Source organism: Pelobates fuscus, chromosome 8 (genome assembly GCF_036172605.1).
Source record: "Pelobates fuscus isolate aPelFus1 chromosome 8, aPelFus1.pri, whole genome shotgun sequence".
Lineage (NCBI taxonomy): Eukaryota > Metazoa > Chordata > Amphibia > Anura > Pelobatidae > Pelobates > Pelobates fuscus.
In genome coordinates, this window is record NC_086324.1 from 16976932 (window position 1) to 17001711 (window position 24780).

At 42.4% G+C, this 24780-nt stretch overlaps 1 protein-coding gene across 3 annotated transcripts in view; it reads left to right on the top strand.

Annotated features, from left to right (window-relative positions):
* DNPEP (aspartyl aminopeptidase) overlaps positions 1–10354 on the top strand; it is a 30331-nt gene extending 19977 nt beyond the window's left edge. For all 3 annotated transcript variants that reach the window (XM_063429312.1, XM_063429314.1, XM_063429313.1), the window contains exons 11-15: positions 381–541; positions 1323–1362; positions 3470–3571; positions 4028–4195; positions 10202–10354. In XM_063429312.1, coding sequence (XP_063285382.1) covers positions 381–541; positions 1323–1362; positions 3470–3571; positions 4028–4195; positions 10202–10252 — 522 coding nt within the window. In that variant the 3' untranslated portion in view covers positions 10253–10354. The remainder of the gene's footprint in view (positions 1–380; positions 542–1322; positions 1363–3469; positions 3572–4027; positions 4196–10201) is intronic.
* Positions 10355–24780: the final 14426 nt, after the last annotated feature.

Genomic DNA, 24780 nt, shown 5'->3' on the forward strand with positions numbered 1-24780 from the left:
GCAAAGGGGGGTGAGGGGTGAACCTACGATAATCTTTTGGTCGCGTGACTGACTGTGCATTGTGTTAAAATACAATATAAACTGCTGATTGAGTGGCAGATAAATCAAACCAGTACTAGAGGGTGTGAGGGCACAATGATACCTCTGGATTTAGGAAGAGATTGTTAAAGCTGTAGCAGTATTTTAGAGGATATGCTATACGTGAGCATAACAAGTTAAGGATGCATTCCAAGGGTTAAAAAAAACTAAAAACCTGAATGCAAATCGAAGTGACATTTTACAGACTTCTTTGGGTCTTTTTATCTTTATTACATATGTGAATATTACAGATGTCTCTTAAATGATAAGCTATAATACATGCTTAATATTTTCCTCCTTAGGTGGGGTCAGAGAGTTCCCACGGGGCACAGTCTCTTCTGACTGAGCTGATCTTGCGCCGTATTTCTTCAACACCACAAAACCTCACGGCTTTCGAGGAATCTGTTCCCAAGTCATTCATGATCAGTTCGGACATGGCACATGCTGTGCACCCCAACTACATGTAAGTAAGTTTGGATGGCCTAAATGCGGCAGAGCAGGTGTAAAAATATAAAAAAAAAACTTGCTTTAGATTCATACAGCACACAGGACAGATTATGTTTGCTTCTATGAAGCCATTCTTTATACAGAGTAGTCAAGAGAATGGGATCTACAGAACTAAACTCGTACTTAGTTACACTTTGTATTAGATTAGCGTGTCTGGGGAAATGTACCAGCAAGCACTGGGGTTTCTATTAATTGTGAGCTTTATTTTATTAAATCAACAATGCTTCAGGCTTGTTTTATTTTCAGCATGTTAATAATTTGCATAATTAAGCAGCATTTTTATTACAGCTGCAACTTTCTGTATCCAGCCCGTGCAATCTTTAGACCTCCCATAATATCCCTTTTATTTAGACGTAGAATACAATAGGGAAATAGAAATGCTTGATGTATTTGGTTCTAGATCCGTATAAATTTATAACCAGGTTTTAGTGTCCGGGTCATTGAAAGCTTGTATTCAGTAAAGTCCTAGCCTGGATCTATTAAAGTGAGGCTTGCCTCATCTCTAGCCCACCAGTTATTGCTTTAAGACTCCAATAATTCTCTGTCAGCATGTAGCAACAGTTAGAATCACCTGCATTGCTTATAGTAATGTAAAGAGCCAGCAGTGTTTGGTAAGAGATGTGCAGCCACTATTGGCGGTATTATTATGGAAGGTTGTAAATGCACTAACAGGGATGTAGAATACTGTCAATGAGAGAACCGGTTTACCTTTATCCAGTAAAGTGTCTGTTCTGCAGGGATAAACATGAAGAAAACCACCGACCCCTCTTCCACAAGGTGAGGTTCTTTGTAATGTGTCTTGTGAATGTCTGAAGTTTTATTGTTATTTTGCTTTTTTAATTTTTAATTTATCTCTTTCTCTCCTTCTGTCTGTCTTGCAAATCCTTTAATCTCAAGGACAATTCAAACTGAACTGTCAAATTTATTTTTAGGCTGAACTGAACCCAGCTCACTTGGGAAATGTTTCCAAATTAGCTGTTTTGGTCTAATTTCAAATTTACTTAAAAGGACACTAGAAGCACCCATAATACTTAACCTCATTGACGTGGTCTAGGTTTACTGTCCCCTTAGCCCCGCAGCAGCAAAAATTGCAGCCACGAGAGGGTTAAGACTGCCTCTAGTGGCGATTTACCAGACAGCCACTAGAGCCACTTTCTGGACTTTCAGAGTTTGACTCTGTGAAATGATGCTGTATTTCCTCACGCTTTGCATGAGGACGTCCAGTGTCTTTGAATACCCTATAGTAAAGCATTGAGTCAATGCTTACCTCTGAGGAAGGCCTAATGGGTGTGTTGTACTTGCAGCCATTAGCTGACAGCGGAGTTGGAGCCCAATCCAGCACCAAGAAAATGGGGGCGGGTGGGTTATTTAATCTTTTTTACTTGTTGTGGGGTGGGGTGGGGTGGCGAGGGTGGGGTGGGGTGGCGAGGGTGGGTCAGGGGTAATTGGAACCTTTTAGTGTTTGGAATACATCTTTGTATTTCTAACACTAACTTTTTCTTCAAAAGACAACCGTCACTTACAAACTCTTTATAAAATAATAATTTCATCAAGTTTTGAAAGGGAATAGATTTTTTCCTAATTTTTTTTAATGAAGTATATGTAAAAAAAAAAGAAATTAGAAATACGTATCCCTACCTTTAGTATATGACCAGATCCATCAGCCATATACATACACCTTGGGTGAGACAGTGTTTGATAACAGTTCGTCTCTATGGTCTTCCCTGCTTCACTCCCTGCACAGTGACACCCCACTAACTAACGCAAGGTGTATGTATATGGCTGAAGGATCCTGTCATATAGTGAAAGCAGGGATGAGTTGTTGTTTTTCTCTCATTTTTAGATTTTATATATATGTGCTTCATTTTGAAAAGAAAATAATAAATATGTATATGTGACAGTAGAAATTAATTTTACAAACTATGCATGGCTAGTTTGATAACTCCGCAGCACCCTCTGTTGATCGAAAGGAAATGTTTTAATTTGCAGACTATTGGTAGGCAAATTAGAGTAACCAAATGAGAAGTTAAATGTATATATTTTTGATATTTTATTTTTTTTGTTGTGTTTGAAAGTGTTACTTGTATTGTATAACTGTACATATGAACTATGGTTGCTTGTTTACCAGTGTTTCAGGAGCATTCACCAAAGGCTTGTCCTTTTTTTTTTTTTTTTTTTGTGTGTTTTTTTTTTTTTTTTTGTGTGTTTTTTTTTTAAATAAAGTGTTGTGTGCTAGTTCCATTGGGATCTATGTCCACTGCTGACTTTGATTGGGGATTCCAGGAGCTGGCTGCACTGGTCCCGGGGACATGTTGGGAAGGAGCTAGGCCAGAGAGCCACAAGTGCCTTTGTAAAGGCATTAGTTGGAAGCAGGACAGGCAGAAGGGTTGGTACATGCCTGTGAGATGCAGGACAGGTAGAGCGGCCAGAACCTGCCTGAGAGAAGCTGGAAAGGCAGAGTAGTCACTACCTGCCTGGAACGTGGAGGTTTTGTCAGATGGGCCTGCGCTCTGAGATATAGAATGACTCTGAACTCTGCAAGGATCTCTGTCTCAGGTGGCAAACCCACATTCCTGCTAGTCTCCACACACATCTCCTTTCAAATAAATGAGGAAATCGCTAATATATAAAATAGTTGCGATATGACAATTGTCCTTTAAGTAATCCTGTGAATGTATATTTGCACATCTAGACTGTTTCCTTTACATGGGTTGTATGGTGTGTCGACGTTTACCAGTATTTGTTTGTTAAGATGTCTGTGTTTGTATCATGTATTGTTTCTGTGTGTAATCTTGTCTGCAACACTTGTAAAGAACCTGCTGATGCCTTGTGTTAAGAAAAATTATATTATTTCTCTAAACCGATCTAAATATTTTATTTTTAGGGTCCTGTCATTAAAGTGAACAGCAACCAGCGCTACGCCTCAACCGCTGTGACAGAGGCTGTCCTGCGTGAGATTGCCGGACGTGTTGGAGTTCCCCTGCAGGTTGTATGCTCCCATAGCTGCCGCGTTTTGATTCGTGTTTGTTCCATATATACATCCATAGGGTATACTAAAAATCTGTCCATCACTTTAGGCATATGTCATTCAAATTATCTCTTCTTAATTAGACTGATTTTTCATTTGCAAAAATACCGACCTAAAGAGGTTTTTTTTTGAGAACTATATAAAAAAAAAACTGGTACAAATCATGATATACAAACAATATACTGAACTAATTTGTATCTAAATAAAATAATACACTCCGTTACTTTTGTAGCAATAAAAATGCAGGATGTAATAGTAATGTGCCAGAATGCACATAAATAAATGTACAGCCAGATAGAACACCAAATGATAAGAGGAAATCTCCGAATTTTATGGCGTGACGGTTCTCGTGGTCATTCCATAGGCTGAATATAACTGCAGAAATGGGTTCTTATAATTGCGCTGTTTTTACAGGAATTCATGGTGAGGAATGATGTGCCATGTGGTACAACCATTGGGCCCATTCTGTCGAGTAACCTGGGCCTGCGGGTGCTGGATTTGGGCTGTCCACAGCTGGCTATGCATTCCATCAGGGAGATGTGCTGCACCTCGGGGGTCCTGCAGACTACCTCCCTGTTTCAGGTAATGTAATATTCAGAGGGAAAAAAAAACATGGTAGAGGGAAATTAAAACAATCTTATCGGGAGATCTGCTTTCTCAGACCCCATCTGCTTTCTATATTAACCACTGCAAATCGGCACCAGTCCATCCTAAACATCTTGTGTGCTCCTGTGTTCTAAAGGCATGGATATATGGGTGGTACTCCTGAATCAGGAAATAAATTCACACTTTATGCAGAATTATGAAGGTAGAATACCAATAAAAGAGCGTTATTGGGTTTGATGGCTGGGCAAATTGACTTTTTGGAGTTTAAATGGAGTTCTTTCTCTAAAATCACAAGGATGCACATACACATAGTAGGTGCACAAAATTTAAGGAAAAACCACGTAAACGAGGGTTTAACTTGTGCTGCTGCCAAGGTGAGTCTTGGTAAACGGTCTGCCCATGCCAGTTAGCAGCATGTGTCCACTAGAAGTCTGACAAATAACCCGGTGATAGTTGATTATCCAAAGGAACACAAAATAATGGGATGGGTGTTAAATACCAAGAAAGCACAATTCTAGAATAAACACTGAATTGAATCAGCACATAGGTGTCACTGTCTGGTCACAGTATAGGAATATGGCTGAAGGCAGAAATTGTTAATGTGGAATTAGAACTAGAGTTACACATAGGAGAGCTGCTAAGAAAGAGGGAGTTGCAGGGGCCTCCAGCACAAAGGTGAGGCCTCGTAGCCCCGAATATCTTCGACTGCTTCTCCTCTAGGAGTCACGGATTACCATAACGGATTATCTCATTTGTGACCTACTCCACTTCCATATTTACTACTTCTCCAACAGTTATTTACTAAAAATCCAAATTGCAAATGTCAGGTTAGAATAGTCGAACTGTGCCGGTGGCTGAATTGGAGAATTTCTACAGATTAGCTATTTTCATTTTTGGATTTCCATTCAATACACTTCCGTTTCAGTGCCAAGTGAATAAACTACCATGTGGTTTATTCAAATTAGCTCCCTCGTTTGTTAATGCTATGTTGCCGAGTTATGTACTAAGCTGCTGAAATTTCAAAATGAAGAAGGCCGCTTTTCGTTAACAGTTTAATGGATAACTCCCTATTTTGAGATTATGTGGGATTGCCATATTTAAGGATATTGATACATTCACCATTATGTACATGTTATTAAGGGGAGGAGTTGGGTGAGGGTTTAGGACAAGGTCACCAAATGCCTTTTGGACTCAACCCCTTGTTGCTGGTTTATTTTTATTTTATTTTTTATTTTTTCCCACTTATGCCTTGGGGGGTGGTGAACTGTGCCAACAGAAGAAAAGTCTCAGTGATAAATAATTCTTAGCTCAACACACCTGAAGCAAAGAGTTACTGAAAACAACTGTGAGCAGAGTGGGTAACGAAGGTGATTTAACTTGAAAACTGAAACTTGGTCCAGTTGGGATCGGGTAATCCTTGGAATTGAATAGTAATGTTGTAACCTAGGTTAAATAAGTCTCCAGTCCATCACATTCAACTTGCAAAGCTTGATGTTCAGTTTGTAATACACCACATCGGACAACATATTATCCAGCCTGCGGACCAACATAGTTGCCAACATACTGAGTGGACAGAGCAGATTCAAATCCAACTGGGGCACTACATTTTGTGGCCCAATATCCTCACGAATTGTTCTTTGGATATCACAGAACTGCTATTTAAAGTTACAATTCTAAGATATCTTGTATCTGGTGCATGACTTGGTGTAAGAAGATCACAGCTCTGACCCCTTGGGAATGAAAAGAAGAAAGACCTTATTCCCTACATCCTACCTTGTCTGACAGCCATTGTAATTAATGAGGGATCCTCAATGATAAAGATGGCTTTCTCATCAATCATTGGGTCCAATCATTACAGTGATTGCAGTGTGTAATCGTTTACTGGCCAAGGAATACAATTCAATTCTACAGGATCAGGTGCACTATAACCAGCAAATTACTGTTCCCTCATAGTCCTGTATTACAGGATGCTAAGAGCTCCATACACAATGCCAAACAACGGTTGGTGGAATTATAGACACCTCGAAGTCAAACATCTGCCGTGGCCCCAGTAGGCAGATCTAAACTTCACACTCTGGAGTCTGTTATTTCCCATAAATGAATAGTAAAGGGAATACTGATCTTTCATTTCTCAAAGCTGGAGGCTCTTTTTGAATGATGGAATATCCCATTTAACAGTTCAAAACCTATGACATAATTAAAAAAAAAAAAACTCTGAATTTGTTCTGACAGTAAAGACAGACCATACTCCTTACTCTCACTGGCTTGGAGAAAACTAGCCCTGAGTGTGACATGGGTGCTTCTACCAATGGGGAACCTGTCTGTTTCTCTGAAACAGCCATTTAATAAAGCTATATAACCTGGGTAATGTGAATTGACATTGGAGCCACTGCTCTGCATGGAGCCACTGAACATTCCTCATAGAGATGCATTGTTTCAATGGATATCTATGAGGAGATACTGGTTGGTTAGGGCTGTGTTTTACCTTGTGCTAGCTCTGCCCCTGATCTGACTCATTGACACTCTCAGTGAATCCAATGGAAAGCATTGTGATTGGCTCAGACCACCACTTCTGATGTCAGCAGGCAGATCAGGGGCAGAGGCAGCAGTTGCAGACGTGAATACAAGTAAGATTTTACTATATTTAGGTAGGCCAGCAGGGGCTGGATGGTGGATTTAACACTATAGGGAATATATGTTTGTGTTCCTGACCCTATAGTGTTCCTTTTAATTTTTATTTTACAATTCAGTAGATGAACCCATATTGAAAACATTCATATATTGCCGCTTTCCTTGCTCCCCTCCCCCCCTCTATTGACAGGGAACAAGGGTGTATATCTATGAGCACCTTGTCAAAGCGTCAGTTCTCTTGTCTGCAGCCACTGCAAGCCTTTCCCTTTTTCCAAAACCCAAACTTTCTGTGGCTGTCTAATCACATACTTCCCAATGCAGCTCAATGAGAAGCAGGTGCTCTGGGCAATTGCTGCTTCTTGAGTTTAGTTTCACTGACCTAACCAAACCAGGAACTTGCTGTCTGACAGACAGGGTGATGTAATAAGGTTAATTTATAAAAATGAAAAAAAAATTGAAATCTGCGCTTGTGGGAAAAATAGTAAAACAAGGTCTGCATTCCCAACACTTTAGAGATCCCCTCCCATTGTGTGCCATAAAAATAACAAAATAAAGCTTTCTACTTGCTTTCTTTGGGGCCACATGTGCGCCAAGCAAACTTTACAAAAATATTGAATCAATGTTTACCTATGAGGGCTGAACGTCATGTGACTGCGTTTTAGAAATGCATCTATTGGCTGTAAGTGTAACATCCACTGGAGGTTTGTTTAACCCCTTAAGGACCAAACCTCTGGAATAAAAGGGAATCATGACATGTCACACATGTCGTGTCCTTAAGGGGTTAAAGAGACACTATAGGCACCCAGACCACTTCAGCTCATTAAAATGGTCTGGGCACAGTGTCCCTGTCCCCATTTGTCCTGCAATGTAAATCATTGCAGTTTTCGAGAAACTGCAATAATTACATTGCAGGACTAAGACAGCCTCTGTCTGTCAATCTGACAGCCACTAGAGGCACTTCCTGCTTGCTAGGCAACTTTTGGATGTCTGACGCTGCACTTCAGGTGCAGGTGAAATCCACATAGGAACACATTGCATATAAAGTGGCCTTGATAAATTTAGTGGTGCTTTTAAGCTTGTAAAAGTGGAAGGAGAGAGGTGAAGTGGATGAACAGGGTTGTTGTAATGAAAGCGTAATACAACAAAATAGGGCATTCCCTAGGCAGTCAATGTGGCACAGCCTTGTTATTGTTTTTATTTATAATGCGCCAACAAATGCCACGGCACTGTACAACAAATCTTGTAACGGTCTTCCTGATTCCCAGTGCTGCAAGTATTACAATGTTGAGATGGGAGGGGTGGCACGGTCAGTTAAGCTCTGCAGTGCATTTACAAATCAGCAAGTGACTCCTGTCTGCACCCCTCTCTTGCGAGCTATTATTACTTGCTGAAGATTTTGCTAGCACAATACATGGTTTAAATCTATATTGGCCTAAACGCACTCCCTGTATGTATGCATTCCCAGGTAGCTCACTGTCCAGCTGGACCCAAACTGTGACTATAGCAGAGTTTGAGAAAATGTCCAAATCTGCCAATACAGCAAAAATTTGTGATAATGGCGCTTTTTTTTTTTTCAAAAAATTCATTACAATTCAGTGCTTGGTGAACAAATCCCCTACTGTCTTCTTTTCTGCATCCATATAGCCCTCCGTGTTTTAGGACGTTGTAAAGCACGTTTTATGATGCTTATTCACCAACTTGAATACAATTGATTGCCATGAAATGAGAATGTTGATTAATTTACGCACAGGGGACATTTTATCATCAAGGTGACAATTATCAATTAAACATACATATAAAGGCACAGTCCTCATTAACTGCTACTAATGTACTCTCCAAGGGAATCCACAGATAAAAAGAGCCTTCGTTAACCTGTATGTATGTATGTACGTGTATGTCTATATTTTATATTTGAGAAAGTTCCAATGACATTCATCTTCATTTTCACGGTTTGCTTATTTTCTAAATATTTTTTTAAATGCAGCTTGGTTCTTTTTAGAACCATTTTAGAATAATATCTATTCTCTTTTGATATTCTTTTCAGAACACTGATCTCTTGTGCAAACTACACCTGTATTGTATTCTGACTTAGATACCGGTGCAAATACTGTAATCCGCCCCAAATCCATCCTGAGTCATTCTTAGTTGGGCGTTTTATACAGCCGAGTCTTGATGTCACCAACCTTATCTACATTAACCTTCAATCTTCAGATCTGCCTACTTGTGATTTTTTTAGAGGAACTGACGTCTGCTTTGAGCAGATCATTTTTATTTAATTTTTTTGCCTTTACTAGAATTCCCTGCCTGTTTGTGTGCATTTATGTAAATGTGTATTCATGCGATTTTCCATAGTTTTTTGTTGTTTTTTTTTCCCTCTCTATTGGGTATTATGTGTTTGGTAATAATTGTATGTGTACTTATAGCTTATTGGCTGTTTCTATAGCAACCCACATTGGCCTTGAAGTCACTGCCTGGTTGCTGTAGCAACAGCAGGCATCAGGTTAGTCAAGTGGTTGCTATGACAAAACCAGGACACTGCTAATGAGGAATAGGACATATTAGCCTATAGGATGATATAATGGTTTCCATGGCTACATGAGCCCACCTTCACCAGTAATCAAGACTGATCGTATTCTGTCTGATCTCCTGGGCATAACCTTTTCTGGTCCTTCATTCTCCCTGCATCTTGCACATGACTATTCTCGTTACATTTCATTTGCAAGAGAGAGAGTGTTTATATTGTTTAATGTTACTGCATCCAATATTATCTTTTTGAGATTTGTAATTAATCACGACCACCACAACCTTCAGCCTATTCTGCATTGGTTGTTAACTGTGTAATAAATGCAAACTTTTATTTAAATATTTATATTGATAATTGGTAAGAATCTCTGATTCTCATCCCTCCAGCTCCCAGGTCTTCTTTTATAGGACTGTTTACAATATAAACACAGCTGCTTGTTCACACAGACCCCTAAGGTCACCCCACACACGCGCACACACATATTTCTGTAATTTTATAATAATTTTATGTATTTCTCTGTGATATTCTGATTATTGTATTGGGCATTAAACTCTATTTGACAGTTTGAAATGACAAACCTCTTAAACTAAGATCAAACTAGCCAGGTTTACAGACGCCAATGCAGTAAAATTTGCTGTTTAGAGAGTAAATCCCATGGTCTTACAATTTAGGGCCTTGTTTACTAAACTGTAATGAGTAAAATATTCAAGTTGTGACTATAGCTGTGTTGGGGGTTCATTGTGATTCAGTGTTGGTAAATAAACATCCTGTCTTGTTTTGTTGGTCTAATATCTTTTTTTTTTTTTTTTTTTTTTTTTTTTTTCCAGGCATTCTTTGAACAGTACCCTTCCGTGAATAGCAGTTTGCTGGTGGACTAAGCCCTTATAAGCAAACACTCTGATCCCTGTTACCCACGTAATCAGTGTTGCGTTGGTGGATTAAGACATGTCGTATCTGCAAAATAAAACCCATTTTTTGTAGTTCCGTGGTTTTCTGTAATAGTGCGTAAAAATGGCCAACATGGGATACGCAGATTTTAAACTATATAATTTTGCTTTCCTTTTTCACTTATTTTGTACTGTCCCCTAACTGCTGCCATATCGGGGCGGTTTATCTAATGTACAAGCCTCTGTTAATGTTACCATAGAATGAAAAATAATATATATCAGGGATTTGTTCTTTTCCTGTTAGTTTCCTTATGTTCCCAATGCATATTTTGTTAGAACAAAAAATGTATTTGAACAATATTTAACCATTTGAGTGCCAGGTCCCCAAGAACACTGAGTATCCTCATTAATTTTGAAACCTACAAATATTTTAATAGGATAGGTAATTATTTTGCAAATGTTCAAAACGAGTTTATTTAGACAGATGTATAAATACCAGTGTGATACATTTTTAGAAGGCTTGCTCCCTTTGTGTTACATAATCAGTAGGCACCATACACGTCATTGTGAGTTTTATTGCTGTGGTACATGTACACAAACACACTGTGAGTCATGCTGGTGTGGAGCTCTGTGATACTTACAGCACGTTACTGGGTTATTGCAGTAGAGCTCTGTCATATACTTCTACACTTTTATTTTTTATTTTTTTATGTGGAGCTCTGTGATACTCGTGTTTACCATATATCACTGTACGTTTTTTATTGCTGTGAACCTCGGTGATGCACTTTTACACACTGAATATTAAAATGAGTTTTATTGAGAATCCTATATACAAGACATTGTTGGGAGTTTTATTGCTGTGAAGTTCTGTGATAGTCATACACCCTCACATTGCTGTGTTGTATTGGTATTGACAACTGTGAAACCTTTATACCAAAAAAAAAAAACCCCACAAAAAAGCTCCTTGAAGACGAAAAAAATAACAAAGCAGAGTACTGGGATTTATTGCACCGTGAAGGGATGTCCCTCTATAATATGTGCTAGACTTATACAAAAATTTTTTTGGATACTTCGTCTGAATGAAATTTCTATTAATGCTCACCCGAACCAATCGATCGTCTGGTATTTAGCTGTGCAGTCATATTTAATGTATAAAACTTCACAGGTAAGTCCCAGACAATCAATTTGTCCGGGTGTGCATTAGAAAGAATAGGATTTGGATAATTATTTTTTTTATTTTATTTTTTCCCCAAGTCTAATGAGGACATTTGAGTTAGTGCCGCTCAGGAGTCTGGCAATTGAATGGTTAATGCTAAATGTAGTAATAGTAAAGACTTGCAAGTGAGTTTGTCAGACTAGCTAGCAGCACACGGGTTAAATAATGTGGCCTGTATGTTTTCTGGCAACCTCAGGCTGCCGTTATTAACTTCTGCACCATTTCAGCTTGTTAGCATGGGGAAACTGTCACCAAGTCTCAGATTTCAACCCTGAGGAAAAGATGTCATATCTGCTCCCGATTCAGGTCTCTCTAGTTTCCCATTTAGAATGGTTCTCAGTCACTGGAATAAGCCAGACCTTCTCATATCCAGCTTTTATCTAAACATGGATATGTGTGTACAGCCACAGTGCTCAGCCCTCGGGTGCTAATTATTACATTCGGAATTAAAATAAATAATTATGCTATGCTGGAGTTCATGTGTGAGTTTTTTTTTGAGGGAGGGGGGGGGTATTTATGATGATGGATATAAAATGTTTAAATATTAAATCTATATTTTGTATCTCTTCAAGATCTATAGAGCATTGAGTCTTATCCTTTGGAAAGGGAGACCTACATTCTATCTATGGCCCTAACTTACAGACCTATAGTTTAGTTGAAAAATTAGCTCATTAACCTGTTATTCAATTTTTGGAATCTATAACAAAATTAATTGTGCAACATCCTTCCTTTCAGAGCATTGTTTAGAATGTATCTTAATTTGATCAAGTGCTTAGTACTAGATAATTAGGCAACGGATGCTTTAGAATTAGTCGATAAATTATAGACCTCACAACCTTTTTAAAGAACTTTAAACCCTGATGGTAGCCTTGATATAGGCAGAGTATGATGAGATTTGTAGTTCTACAACAGCTGTGAATCGGCCTGGTTACCTCGAGAAGGATCATTATCCCACTGCAATGGAACAATTCAGGGGATATAGACAGAACAAATTAAGACATATCTCTGTGATTGTTTTAAGAGAGCATCTTACCTGTTTAAAATCTATCATTTATAAAACTTTCACATGAAGTTCTGGCAAGATGGCTTGTGAGCTTACAATCTAGGCTAGGGAGAAAAGCCAGAGACATGATGAGAGGTGAGATTTTAGTCTAGCCCATTATACTTTGTAAAGGTTTGTTTAAACAAATGCCCACTTTTTAATCCACTAAAAAAATTATAGGAAATGTAGTAGTGGAAGATTAAGCTTGGACACACCTGGTCTGAACTGGCACAGCAACGGGTCATGGGATGCTGGTCAATTTAACTTGAAGCTCAGCCGCAACTGGGATAAGCTGAATGACTAAGGGTCCCTGCCCACACCTCAGCCTCCATCCCTCCCTGGACCCATCACAGCCTTGTTTTAAAAGTTACGTGGACCAGCTCCTTCACAAAACGTTTTGTTTTTCTCTTCTTTCTTAAACCATAAAATGGTTTTAAAGGGACAATCCAAACACCTAAACCACTTACTGAAATGTTTTATTTGTGAAGAATTTGTCTGTTTTCTTTATTTTTTTTTATTTACAAAATGCAGAATTCAATAGAAAATGTGCACTTTTATAAATTATAAAAAAAAAAAAAGATTATTGCTCAGTGGAGCTAAATTCAAAAGGCAGCAATTGCAAAGACTCCCATTGAGCTGCACATGGACGTCAGTGATTGGACAGCCACAGAAAGTTTGGGTTTGGGAAAAAGGGAAGGGCTTGCAGTCAGGGCCGGACTGGGCATTAAAAGCAGCCCTGGAAAAAAAAATTTACCAGCCCCATAATGCGTCGCGCCAGCATAGTGTGCAGATACAGAGTTAGAAAAGAGAACTTAAAATTAAAAATTATTACTCCCAACGTAAAAAAAAAGCACTCATATGCTTCAAAATAAACAAAAATGCTGATTTATGCATGTAATCAATGTTTCAGTCCAACTACCATGACATATTAAGGAAAGCTTGGTAATGGAACTGAAATGGTGAATGTATGTTGGGCACAACTGTAAAAAATGTACGTTTTCTTGTTTACTTTGAAGTCCTGTGGGTGCGCGCTTCACTTTAAATATGTTATTGTGCTGGAGTGTGCACCTACCTAGCAACAAGACTGGGCCAATATCTGCTCATTACATATGGTCCACATTAATGAAATTTCTCTGTGTATTATGCATATATAAATGTACATTAATATATGTGTAAATATAATAGACATAATTTTATATATATGTATGTATATATATATAAATAACTAATACACACATTAATATACATGTCATATACCAGTGGAGGATATACCCGGTCCGGCAGCTCCAGCGCGGAATGCGGCCAGCCACCTCAGATTGTGTGCCACCGGACCGGCCACCCGGTGGCACATACTTGCTCAGAGCAGCCCCCAGGTGCCGCGGCCCACCGGGAAAATTCCTGGTATCCCGGTGGGCCAGTCTGGCCCTGCTTGCAGTGGCTGCAGGCGAGACCTAAAGCTTTTGAAAGCTGTTTTTAGATCTATCCCCAATAAAAAAAATGCATAATTAAATGCATGCTTGTTTTGATTGGGTATATATTTATTAGTAATAGTGGGGGAGGGGGGTTTACCATGTGTGCTGGTGTTTGACACAATTGATTTTATCCAACCCAGAACTTTGTATTAAAGGGACACTATAGTCACCTGAACAACTTTAGCTTAATGAAGCAGTTTTGGTGTATAGAACATGCCCCTGCAGCCTCACCGCTCAATCCGCTGCCATTTAGGAGTTAAATCCCTTTGTTTATGAACCCTAGTCACACCTCCCTGCATGTGACTTGCACAGCCTTCCATAAACACTTCCTGTAAAGAGAGCCCTATTTAGGCTTTCTTTATTGCAAGTTCTGTTTAATTAAGATTTTCTTATCCCCTGCTATGTTAATAGCTTGCTAGACCCTGCAAGAGCCTCCTGTATGTGATTACAGTTCAATTTAGAGATTGAGATACAATTATTTAAGGTAAATTACATCTGTTTGAAAGTGAAACCAGTTTTTTTTTTTTCATGCAGGCTCTGTCAATCATAGCCAGGGGAGGTGTGGCTAGGGCTGCATAAACAGAAACAAAGTGATTTAACTCCTAAATGACAGTGAATTGAGCTGTGAAATTGCAGGGGAATGATCTATACACTAAAACTGCTTTATTTAGCTAAAGTAATTTAGGTGACTATAGTGTTCCTTTAAGCTGGCTAACGACACTGTCAGAGGTTACATCTCTGGCAGCTAAGGCTCTGTATACAAAGAAACCTGTGACTCGATGTGTATGTGATTTGCCCACATCTAAAACAAATGTAAGTGCAACACTCAAAAAAAGAAATGTGTAAATGCATTTATCCCTCACAGTGAAATGGGGGATTAACATATATGAAAAGAAAAAATCTATTGTAATGTATATTTTATATATGTTAAAATATTATAAAAATGTCACATTTTGTCACTCGGTTAATCTCTAGATTTGCAGCATTTCACTACACAAAGGCTCTAGACACCATGACCATAACCGTATATTAATGAAGTGGTTATGGTGCTTGGAGTAACCCTTTAAGACCCTTTCCACTCGGCCACGCTCTGGGTTTGGTGACCAGAGATCTCCCATATTACAGCAGGGGCAGCGCTAGGGGTGGCCATGGCCCTCCCTACATTATGCAGTGCCCCCCCTATTGAAATCGAAGCCAGGTGCTCTGAGTCTCCCTTTACAAGCAGCAGCAGCAGCAGCACTGTCACTGCCCTTTTCCCACGCGGCCAGAGGTGGTACTGTGCTGGGAGGACTTCCTCCTGGGTCATAGAGAGCAGCGCAGGGGAGAGACAGGGAGAGGAAGCTCAGCTCTGCATAGAGGTATCCAGGCAACTGCTGGTAAGTGGGAGTTAGAGTGGGAGGGAGGGTCATTCTGTGTGTGTGTATGGGTCAGTCTGTGTGTGGGGGGTAGCAGTCTGTGTGTGTGTGTGTGTGTGTATGGGTCAGTCTGAGTATGTATGGGTCAGTCTGTGTGCGTGTGGGGGGGAGTCTGTGTGTGTGTGTATGGGTCAGTCTGTGTGGGTGTGCAGTCTGTGGGTTTGTATGGGTCAGTCTGTGTTGGGGGGCAGTCTGTGTGTGTGTGGGGGGGGAGGCAGTCTGTGTGTGTGGGGGGGCGGAGCAGTCTGTGTGTGTGTGTGTGTATGGGTCAGTCTGTGTGTGTGGGGGAGGCAATCTGTGTGTGTGTGTGGGGAGCAGTCTGTGTGTGTGTATGGGTCAGTCTGTGTTGGGGGTCAGTCTGTGTGTGTGTGTATGTATGGGTCAGTCTGTGTGCGTGTGGGGGGGGGAGTCTGTGTTGGGGGGCAGTCTGTGTGTGGGGGGGAGCAGTCTGTGTGTGTATGGGTCAGTCTGTGTGTGTGGCGGAGGCAGTCTGTGTGTGTGTGGGGGGGGGGAGCAGTCTGTGTGTGTGTATGGGTCAGTCTGTGTGGGTGTGCAGTCTGTGGGTTTGTATGGGGCAGTCTGTGTGTGTGGGGGGGGAGGCAGTCTGTGTGTGTGTGGGGGGGAGCAGTCTGTGTGTGTGTATGGGTCAGTCTGTGTGGGTGTGCAGTCTGTGTTAGGGGGCAGTCTGTGTGTGTGGGGGGGAGGCAGTCTGTGTGTGTGTGGGGGGGGAGCAGTCTGTGTGTGTGTGTATGTATGGGTCAGTCTGTGTGCGTGTGGGGGGGGGGGAGTCTGTGTTGGGGGCAGTCTGTGTGTGTATGGGTCAGTCTGTGTGTGTGGCGGAGGCAGTATGTGTGTGTGTGGGGGGGGAGCAGTCTGTGTGTGTGTATGGGTCAGTCTGTGTGGGTGTGCAGTCTGTGGGTTTGTATGGGTCAGTCTGTGTTGGGGGGCAGTCTGTGTGTGTGGGGGGGAGGCAGTCTGTGTGTGTGTGTATGGGTCAGTCTGTGTGGGTGTGCAGTCTGTGGGTTTGTATGGGTCAGTCTGTGTTGGGGGGCAGTCTGTGTGTGTGGGGGGGAGGCAGTCTGTGTGTGTGGGGGGGGGAGCAGTCTGTGTGTGTGTATGGGTCAGTCTGTGTGTGTGGGGGAGGCAGTCTGTGTGTGTGTGTGTGTGTGTGTGTGGGGAGCAGTCTGTGTGTGTGTATGGGTCAGTCTGTGTGGGTGGGCAGTCTGTGGGTTTGTATGGGTCAGTCTGTGTAAGTGCTTGAGCTCCAAGAGACAGACCTCTCATCTTGTGACCTCCCCTGTACCCGATGTATCGGCAGCCTTCTCAACCACCACGGATCTGATTGTGCCACCACCTTCCTGCAAGGTGAGGGAAAGGGGAATATTCTTTCTTTTTTTTTTTTTTTTTAAACAATTATTAAAGGAAAAATTGTAAAGCTCTTCCCTATCCTACTCTCTACACCCCCCTGAGCACAGTACACCCTCACATACAGTGAACCCTCCACATACAGTACACTCCTACCAACACAGAGTACACCTTTGCATACACACACAGTGCACCGCTCACACACACATCATCTCTTCACCCACATACACACTTCCCTACATACCTTCACCCCCACACACATGCACACATACATACATACATACATGCTTCACCCCATTACAACACACCTGGGGCTCTGTGTGTAGATTGCATGTGGGGCAGTAACTTACCTGGGGCTGTGTGTGTAGAATGAATGAGGGGGACAGTAACTTACCTGGGGTCCTGTGTGTAGAAATAATGGGGGGCAGTAACTTACCTGGGGCCCTGTGAGTAGAATGAATAGGAGGACAGTAACTTACCTGATGCTCTGTGTGTAGATTGCATGTGGGGGACAGTAACTTACCTGGGGCCATGTGTGTAGAAATAATGGGGGGGGGCAGTAACTTACCTGGGGCCCTGTGTGTAGAAATAATGGGGGGGGCAGTAACTTACCTAGGGCCCTGTGTGTAGAAATAATGGGGGGGGGCAGTAACGTACCTAGGGCCTTGTGTATAGAATGAATAGGGGGGCAGTAACTTGCCTGGGGCCCTGTGTGTAGGATTAATGGGGGGCAGTAACTTACCTGGGGCCCTGTGTGTAGAATAAATGGGAGGACAGTAACTTACCTGAGGCTCTCTCTGTGTAGAATTAATGGGTGGGGGCAGTAACTTACCTGGGGCTCTGTGTGTAGAATGAATGGGGGGGCACTAACTTACCTGGGGCACTGTGTGTAGAATGAATGGGGGGCAGTAACTTACCTAGGGCTCTGTGTGTAGAATGAATGGAGGGGTCAGAAACTTACCTGCGGCACTGTGTGTAGACTGAATGGGGGGAGGGGGGCAGTACCTTACCTGGGGTACTGTGTGTAGAATGAATGGGGGGGGGCAGTAACTTACCTGGGGCTCTGTGTGTAGAATAAATGGGGCGGGGGCAGTAACTTACCTGGGGTCCTTTGTGTAGAATAAATGTGGGGGGGGGGGCAGTAACTTACCTGGGGCTCTGTGTGTAGAATGAATGGGGGGCAGTAACTTACCTGGGGCTCTGTGTGTAGAATTTCAAACAAAATCACCCGTGAAACAAAGTGATTGAAAAAAACTTAACTTCTGGGTACACAGCTCCCAAGGTTATTTCCCAGTTGATAACCGTTTAGTAGAATAGTATAAATGATAGGATATTTTAGGGATTCTGCTGGTGTACCTAGAATAGAGGATAAAACATAGTGCAAATATTGTTTGATATTCAAAGGTAGTGTACTGATATATATGCACTCACAAATTCCAAATGGTTTAGCGTTTTGAAGGTGCCTCCCCACGATGTAGATGGGGGGTGTCAATCAATATCCCTCCTCGAGTGGTAGCCAATGGGGTATCAGGGTCAGCAAGATGTTTCAAACAAACTCCGACAAAAAGAATCCTTCCAAGGCAATTTATTCACTCATAAAATCAGGAGGTGTACAAAATAAATAAAAACAGATATAAAAATAAAACAGGTCACCGGTCCTACGCGTTTCGTCCTTATGCAAAAGGACTTCCTCAGGGACCTTTTCAGTAAAAACAGCAGTAACATGTACAATGGCTGACAATGGCATCCTAAAAAACGCTAACACATGAAATCTTATATAGGGCTAGTCCCTCCAAGTCATTGGTGGAATAGTGGGTGTCTTCTTTCTTCTAAATTTCATTCGTTGCCCGGTATTTTTCTTCAGGTGTAGGCTTTTACCGAAGATTTCAGCTCCCTCTCGTATAATTTTCTATCATTTCCGCATACGTCACGCGTTACGTTCTGGTCACGTGACCCGTATGCGTTCCACACTCGAAAAAATAACATGGCCGTGCGTTCCACCATAAAAAGGAATAAGTCCGTTTATTACTTGTGCATATTGATGGTGCTTGGGAATCTAAACGAAAGGGCTGTTAGATATTACGTACAAAATACCCATAATACTGGTAAACTTATTAGTATATCCTCTATATCTTATAACATAAATGGAAAACAAAATTAAAGTTGAATGCAACAACTTCCTATCCAAGTGTGCATACAAGTATAATTCTAAAGTTATATATCACAAATTGTTATATCACATACCATTAGTAATTATCCCAAATAGTTTTGTGAATTTATTATGATACCTTAAACCAATAATTAATGTGAATATATAACTATAATTTTAATTTTAATTTTTAAAGTGACATATTCATAATTGCACGTGCATATTGTGTTCAACATAGTCTATTTCTCTTGCCTAGTCACAAGACTAGTGTACTCAAATCTCAGAAGTGACTTATCCATGAAAGAAGAGAATGTGTATATCTCTCTCTTTAACTCAATTAATCCAAAAAACAAATGATGTCCATATCTACATTTAGTCCCATTGGTGTAAGGGTACCCAATCTATGGATCCAATATGACTCTCTTTGGGCCAAACGCTTTTCCCTATTCCCCCCTCTCCAGTGTGGTTGAATTTGTTCCATCCCCATGCAACGTAAACCCTTTAGAAAGAATTGTGGGCAACTGTTACAATGGAGAGGAACAGAGTGGGTTTCAAGTTTTCTCTTGATGTTATTAATGTGTTCAAGGAGCCTCACTTTTAAACACCTCTTTGTGCGTCCAACATACTGACTGCCACACGGACACTGAAGCAAATAAACCACAAAGTCCGAGCGGCAGCCAATCCCCGACTTAATTTGAAACTCCTTCCCAGTGGTGGAACTGGTATATGACATAACTTTATCTGTATTAACCTGTGAGCAAGCTTTGCAATTTTTACATCCCTTGAAACCTTTATCACTCTTTTTGTTTTTAGAAACATTTTTTAGGGCATAACTTGGTGCCAGTAGATTTTTCAGATTTTGTTTTTTCCTATATATAATTTTTGGTTTCTTGGGCAGATGTTCTCCCAAAATAGGGTCCTCCAACAGTATCGGCCAATATTTACACAAGCTCCTCCTAATTTTAGGATGATCAATGTTATACTGGGTAAAAAAAGATTGTCTGAAATTTTCTTTCTGTCTGCCAATCGGGTTATCCATTAAGAAATCATTTCTGTCTTTCTTAGACATCATGTAGATTTCTCTATCAATCCTCTTTTTATTGTAACCTTTTTGGACAAGTTTATCAGCCACATGTTTGGCCTGTGTATGGAAATCTTTAATGTGGGAACAATTCCTCCTAACCCTGGTAAGTTGTCCCTTTGTGATCCCCTTCAACCAAGGTTGGTGGTGACAGCTATGTTTATGAACATAGCTGTTTCCATCGGTTGGTTTAAAAAAACATTTTGTCTTGATCTCATTTCCTTCACAAAACAAGGTTAGGTCCAAGAAATTGATTTCCCTACGGTTCCATATTGGAGAGAGTTTTAAATTATATTCATTAGAGTTCAAATAATTCACAAAGGTCATGAACTCCAGATCTGACCCCTTCCAGATAATGATGACATCGTCTATATACCGCCGCCATAGGACCAGGTTCTCCACCCAGTCATGCCCCAACCTCACGCAGAGGTCCTCCCACCTGCGCATGTATATGTTGGCATAACTGGGGGCGAACCTGGTACCCATGGCGGTCCCCACCAACTGTAGAAAAAACGACTGATCAAAGAAAAAGTAATTATGTTCCAGTATAAACTGGATACCAAAAAGAACAAAGGTTTTAAGCCCTGGAGAAATATCTTCATCCCTATCCAAATAATGGGCAACTGCCTCCAACCCCAAATCGTGACTGATGACCGTGTACAGCGAGGTCACATCCAGTGTGGCCCAGCTGTAATCTTCCCGCCACTCCAGATTTTCAACCTCTTGTAAAAAAGATTTTGTGTCCTTGGTATATGACCATGCCTTTTGCGCATGTTTTTGTAGGTGAAAATCCAGAAAGGCGGATAGATTTGCTGTAATTGATTCAATGCCACTGATTATTGGGCGTCCTGGTGGATTTTTTAACCTTTGTTCTTTTTGGTATCCAGTTTATACTGGAACATAATTACTTTTTCTTTGATCAGTCGTTTTTTCTACAGTTATAGAGAGGGAGCTGAAATCTTCGGTAAAAGCCTACACCTGAAGAAAAATACCGGGCAACGAATGAAATTTAGAAGAAAGAAGACACCCACTATTCCACCAATGACTTGGAGGGACTAGCCCTATATAAGATTTCATGTGTTAGCGTTTTTTAGGATGCCATTGTCAGCCATTGTACATGTTACTGCTGTTTTTACTGAAAAGGTCCCTGAGGAAGTCCTTTTGCATAAGGACGAAACGCGTAGGACCGGTGACCTGTTTTATTTTTATATCTGTTTTTATTTATTTTGTACACCTCCTGATTTTATGAGTGAATAAATTGCCTTGGAAGGATTCTTTTTGTCGGAGTTTGTTTGAAACATCTTGCTGACCCTGATACCCCATTGGCTACCACTCTGTGTGTAGAATGAATGGGGGGGGGGAGTAACTTACCTGGGGCTCTGTGTGTAGAATGAATGGGGGGAGTAGTAACTTACCTGGGGCTCTTTGTGTAGAATGAATGGGGGGCAGTAACTTACCTGGGGCTCTGTGTGTAGAATGAATGGGGGGGAGTAACTTACCTGGGGCTCTGTGTGTAGAATGAATGGGGGGAGTAACTTACCTGGGGCTCTGTGTGTAGAATGAATGGGGGGAGTAGTAACTTACCTGGGGCTCTTTGTGTAGAATGATTGGGGGGGGTGTAACTTACCTGGGGCTCTGTGTGTAGAATGAATGGGGGGCAGTAACTTACCTGGGGCACTGTGTGTATAATGAATGGGGTGGGGGGGCAGTAACTTACCTGGGGTACTGTGTGTAGAATGAATGGGGGACAGCAACTCACCTGGGGCTCTGTGTGTAGAATGAATGGGGGGGGGGCAGTAACTTACCTGGGGTCCTGTGTGTAGAATAAATGTGGGGGGGCAGTCACTTACCTGGGGTCCTGTGTGTAGAATAAATGTGAGGGGGGAGCAGTAACTTACCTGGGGCTCTGTGTGTAGAATTAATGGGGGGCAGTAACTTACCTGGGGCTCTGTGTGTAGAATGAATAGGGGGCAGTAACTTGCCTGGGGCCCTGTGTGTAGAATGAATGAGTGGTGTCCAGTAACTTACCTGGGGCCCTGTGTGTAGAATGAAGGGGGGCAGTAACTTACCTGGGGCCCTGTGTGTAGAATGAAGGGGGCAGTAACTTACCTTGGGGCTCTGTGTGTAGAACTAATGGGGGGCAGTAACTTACCTGGGGCTCTGTGTGTAGAATGAATAGGGGGCAGTAACGTGCCTGGGGCCCTGTGTGTAGAATGAATGAGTGGTGTCCAGTAACTTACCTGGGGCCCTGTGTGTAGAATGAAGGGGGGGCAGTAACTTACCTGGGGCCCTGTGTGTAGAATGAAGGGGGCAGTAACTTACCTTGGGGCTCTGTGTAGAATAAATGGGGGGGAGCAGTAACCTACATACACACATACATACATACATACATACATGCTTCACCCCATTACAACACACTTGGGGCTCTGTGTGTAGATTGCATGTGGGGCAGTAACTTACCTGGGGCCCTGTGTGTAGAATGAATGGGGGGCAGTAACTTACCTGGGGCTCTGTGTGTAGAATGAATGGGGGGGAGTAACTTACCTGGGGCTCTGTGTGTAGAATGAATGGGGGGAGTAACTTACCTGGGGCTCTGTGTGTAGAATGAATGGGGGGAGTAGTAACTTACCTGGGGCTCTTTGTGTAGAATTATTGGGGGGGGTGTAACTTACCTGGGGCTCTGTGTGTAGAATGAATGGGGGGCAGTAACTTACCTGGGGCACTGTGTGTATAATGAATGGGGTGGGGGGGCAGTAACTTACCTGGGGTACTGTGTGTAGAATGAATGGGGGACAGCAACTCACCTGGGGCTCTGTGTGTAGAATGAATGGGGGGGGCAGTAACTTACCTGGGGTCCTGTGTGTAGAATAAATGTGGGGGGGCAGTCACTTACCTGGGGTCCTGTGTGTAGAATAAATGTGAGGGGGGAGCAGTAACTTACCTGGGGCTCTGTGTGTAGAATTAATGGGGGGCAGTAACTTACCTGGGGCTCTGTGTGTAGAATGAATAGGGGGCAGTAACTTGCCTGGGGCCCTGTGTGTAGAATGAATGAGTGGTGTCCAGTAACTTACCTGGGGCCCTGTGTGTAGAATGAAGGGGGGGCAGTAACTTACCTGGGGCCCTGTGTGTAGAATGAAGGGGGCAGTAACTTACCTTGGGGCTCTGTGTGTAGAACTAATGGGGGGCAGTAACTTACCTGGGGCTCTGTGTGTAGAATGAATAGGGGGCAGTAACGTGCCTGGGGCCCTGTGTGTAGAATGAATGAGTGGTGTCCAGTAACTTACCTGGGGCCCTGTGTGTAGAATGAAGGGGGGGCAGTAACTTACCTGGGGCCCTGTGTGTAGAATGAAGGGGGCAGTAACTTACCTTGGGGCTCTGTGTAGAATAAATGGGGGGGAGCAGTAACCTACATACACACATACATACATACATACATGCTTCACCCCATTACAACACACTTGGGGCTCTGTGTGTAGATTGCATGTGGGGCAGTAACTTACCTGGGGCCCTGTGTGTAGAATGAATGGGGGGCAGTAACTTACCTGGGGCTCTGTGTGTAGAATGAATGGGGGGGAGTAACTTACCTGGGGCTCTGTGTGTAGAATGAATGGGGGGAGTAACTTACCTGGGGCTCTGTGTGTAGAATGAATGGGGGGAGTAGTAACTTACCTGGGGCTCTTTGTGTAGAATGATTGGGGGGGGTGTAACTTACCTGGGGCTCTGTGTGTAGAATGAATGGGGGGCAGTAACTTACCTGGGGCACTGTGTGTATAATGAATGGGGTGGGGGGGCAGTAACTTACCTGGGGTACTGTGTGTAGAATGAATGGGGGACAGCAACTCACCTGGGGCTCTGTGTGTAGAATGAATGGGGGGGGCAGTAACTTACCTGGGGTCCTGTGTGTAGAATAAATGTGGGGGGGCAGTCACTTACCTGGGGTCCTGTGTGTAGAATAAATGTGAGGGGGGAGCAGTAACTTACCTGGGGCTCTGTGTGTAGAATTAATGGGGGGCAGTAACTTACCTGGGGCTCTGTGTGTAGAATGAATAGGGGGCAGTAACTTGCCTGGGGCCCTGTGTGTAGAATGAATGAGTGGTGTCCAGTAACTTACCTGGGGCCCTGTGTGTAGAATGAAGGGGGGGCAGTAACTTACCTGGGGCCCTGTGTGTAGAATGAAGGGGGCAGTAACTTACCTTGGGGCTCTGTGTGTAGAACTAATGGGGGGCAGTAACTTACCTGGGGCTCTGTGTGTAGAATGAATAGGGGGCAGTAACGTGCCTGGGGCCCTGTGTGTAGAATGAATGAGTGGTGTCCAGTAACTTACCTGGGGCCCTGTGTGTAGAATGAAGGGGGGGCAGTAACTTACCTGGGGCCCTGTGTGTAGAATGAAGGGGGCAGTAACTTACCTTGGGGCTCTGTGTAGAATAAATGGGGGGGAGCAGTAACCTACATACACACATACATACATACATACATGCTTCACCCCATTACAACACACTTGGGGCTCTGTGTGTAGATTGCATGTGGGGCAGTAACTTACCTGGGGCCCTGTGTTTAGAATGAATGGGGGGGGCAGTAACTTACCTGGGACCCTGTGTGTATAATGAATGGGGGGAGGGGCAGTAACTTCCCTGGGGCTCTGTGCATAGAATGAATGGGGGGGAGTGGGCAGTAACTTACCTGGGGCTCTGTATGTAGAATGAATGGAGGGGGGCAGTAACTTACCCGGGGCTCTGTGTGTAGAATGAATGGGGGGGGAGTAACTTACCTGGGGCTCTT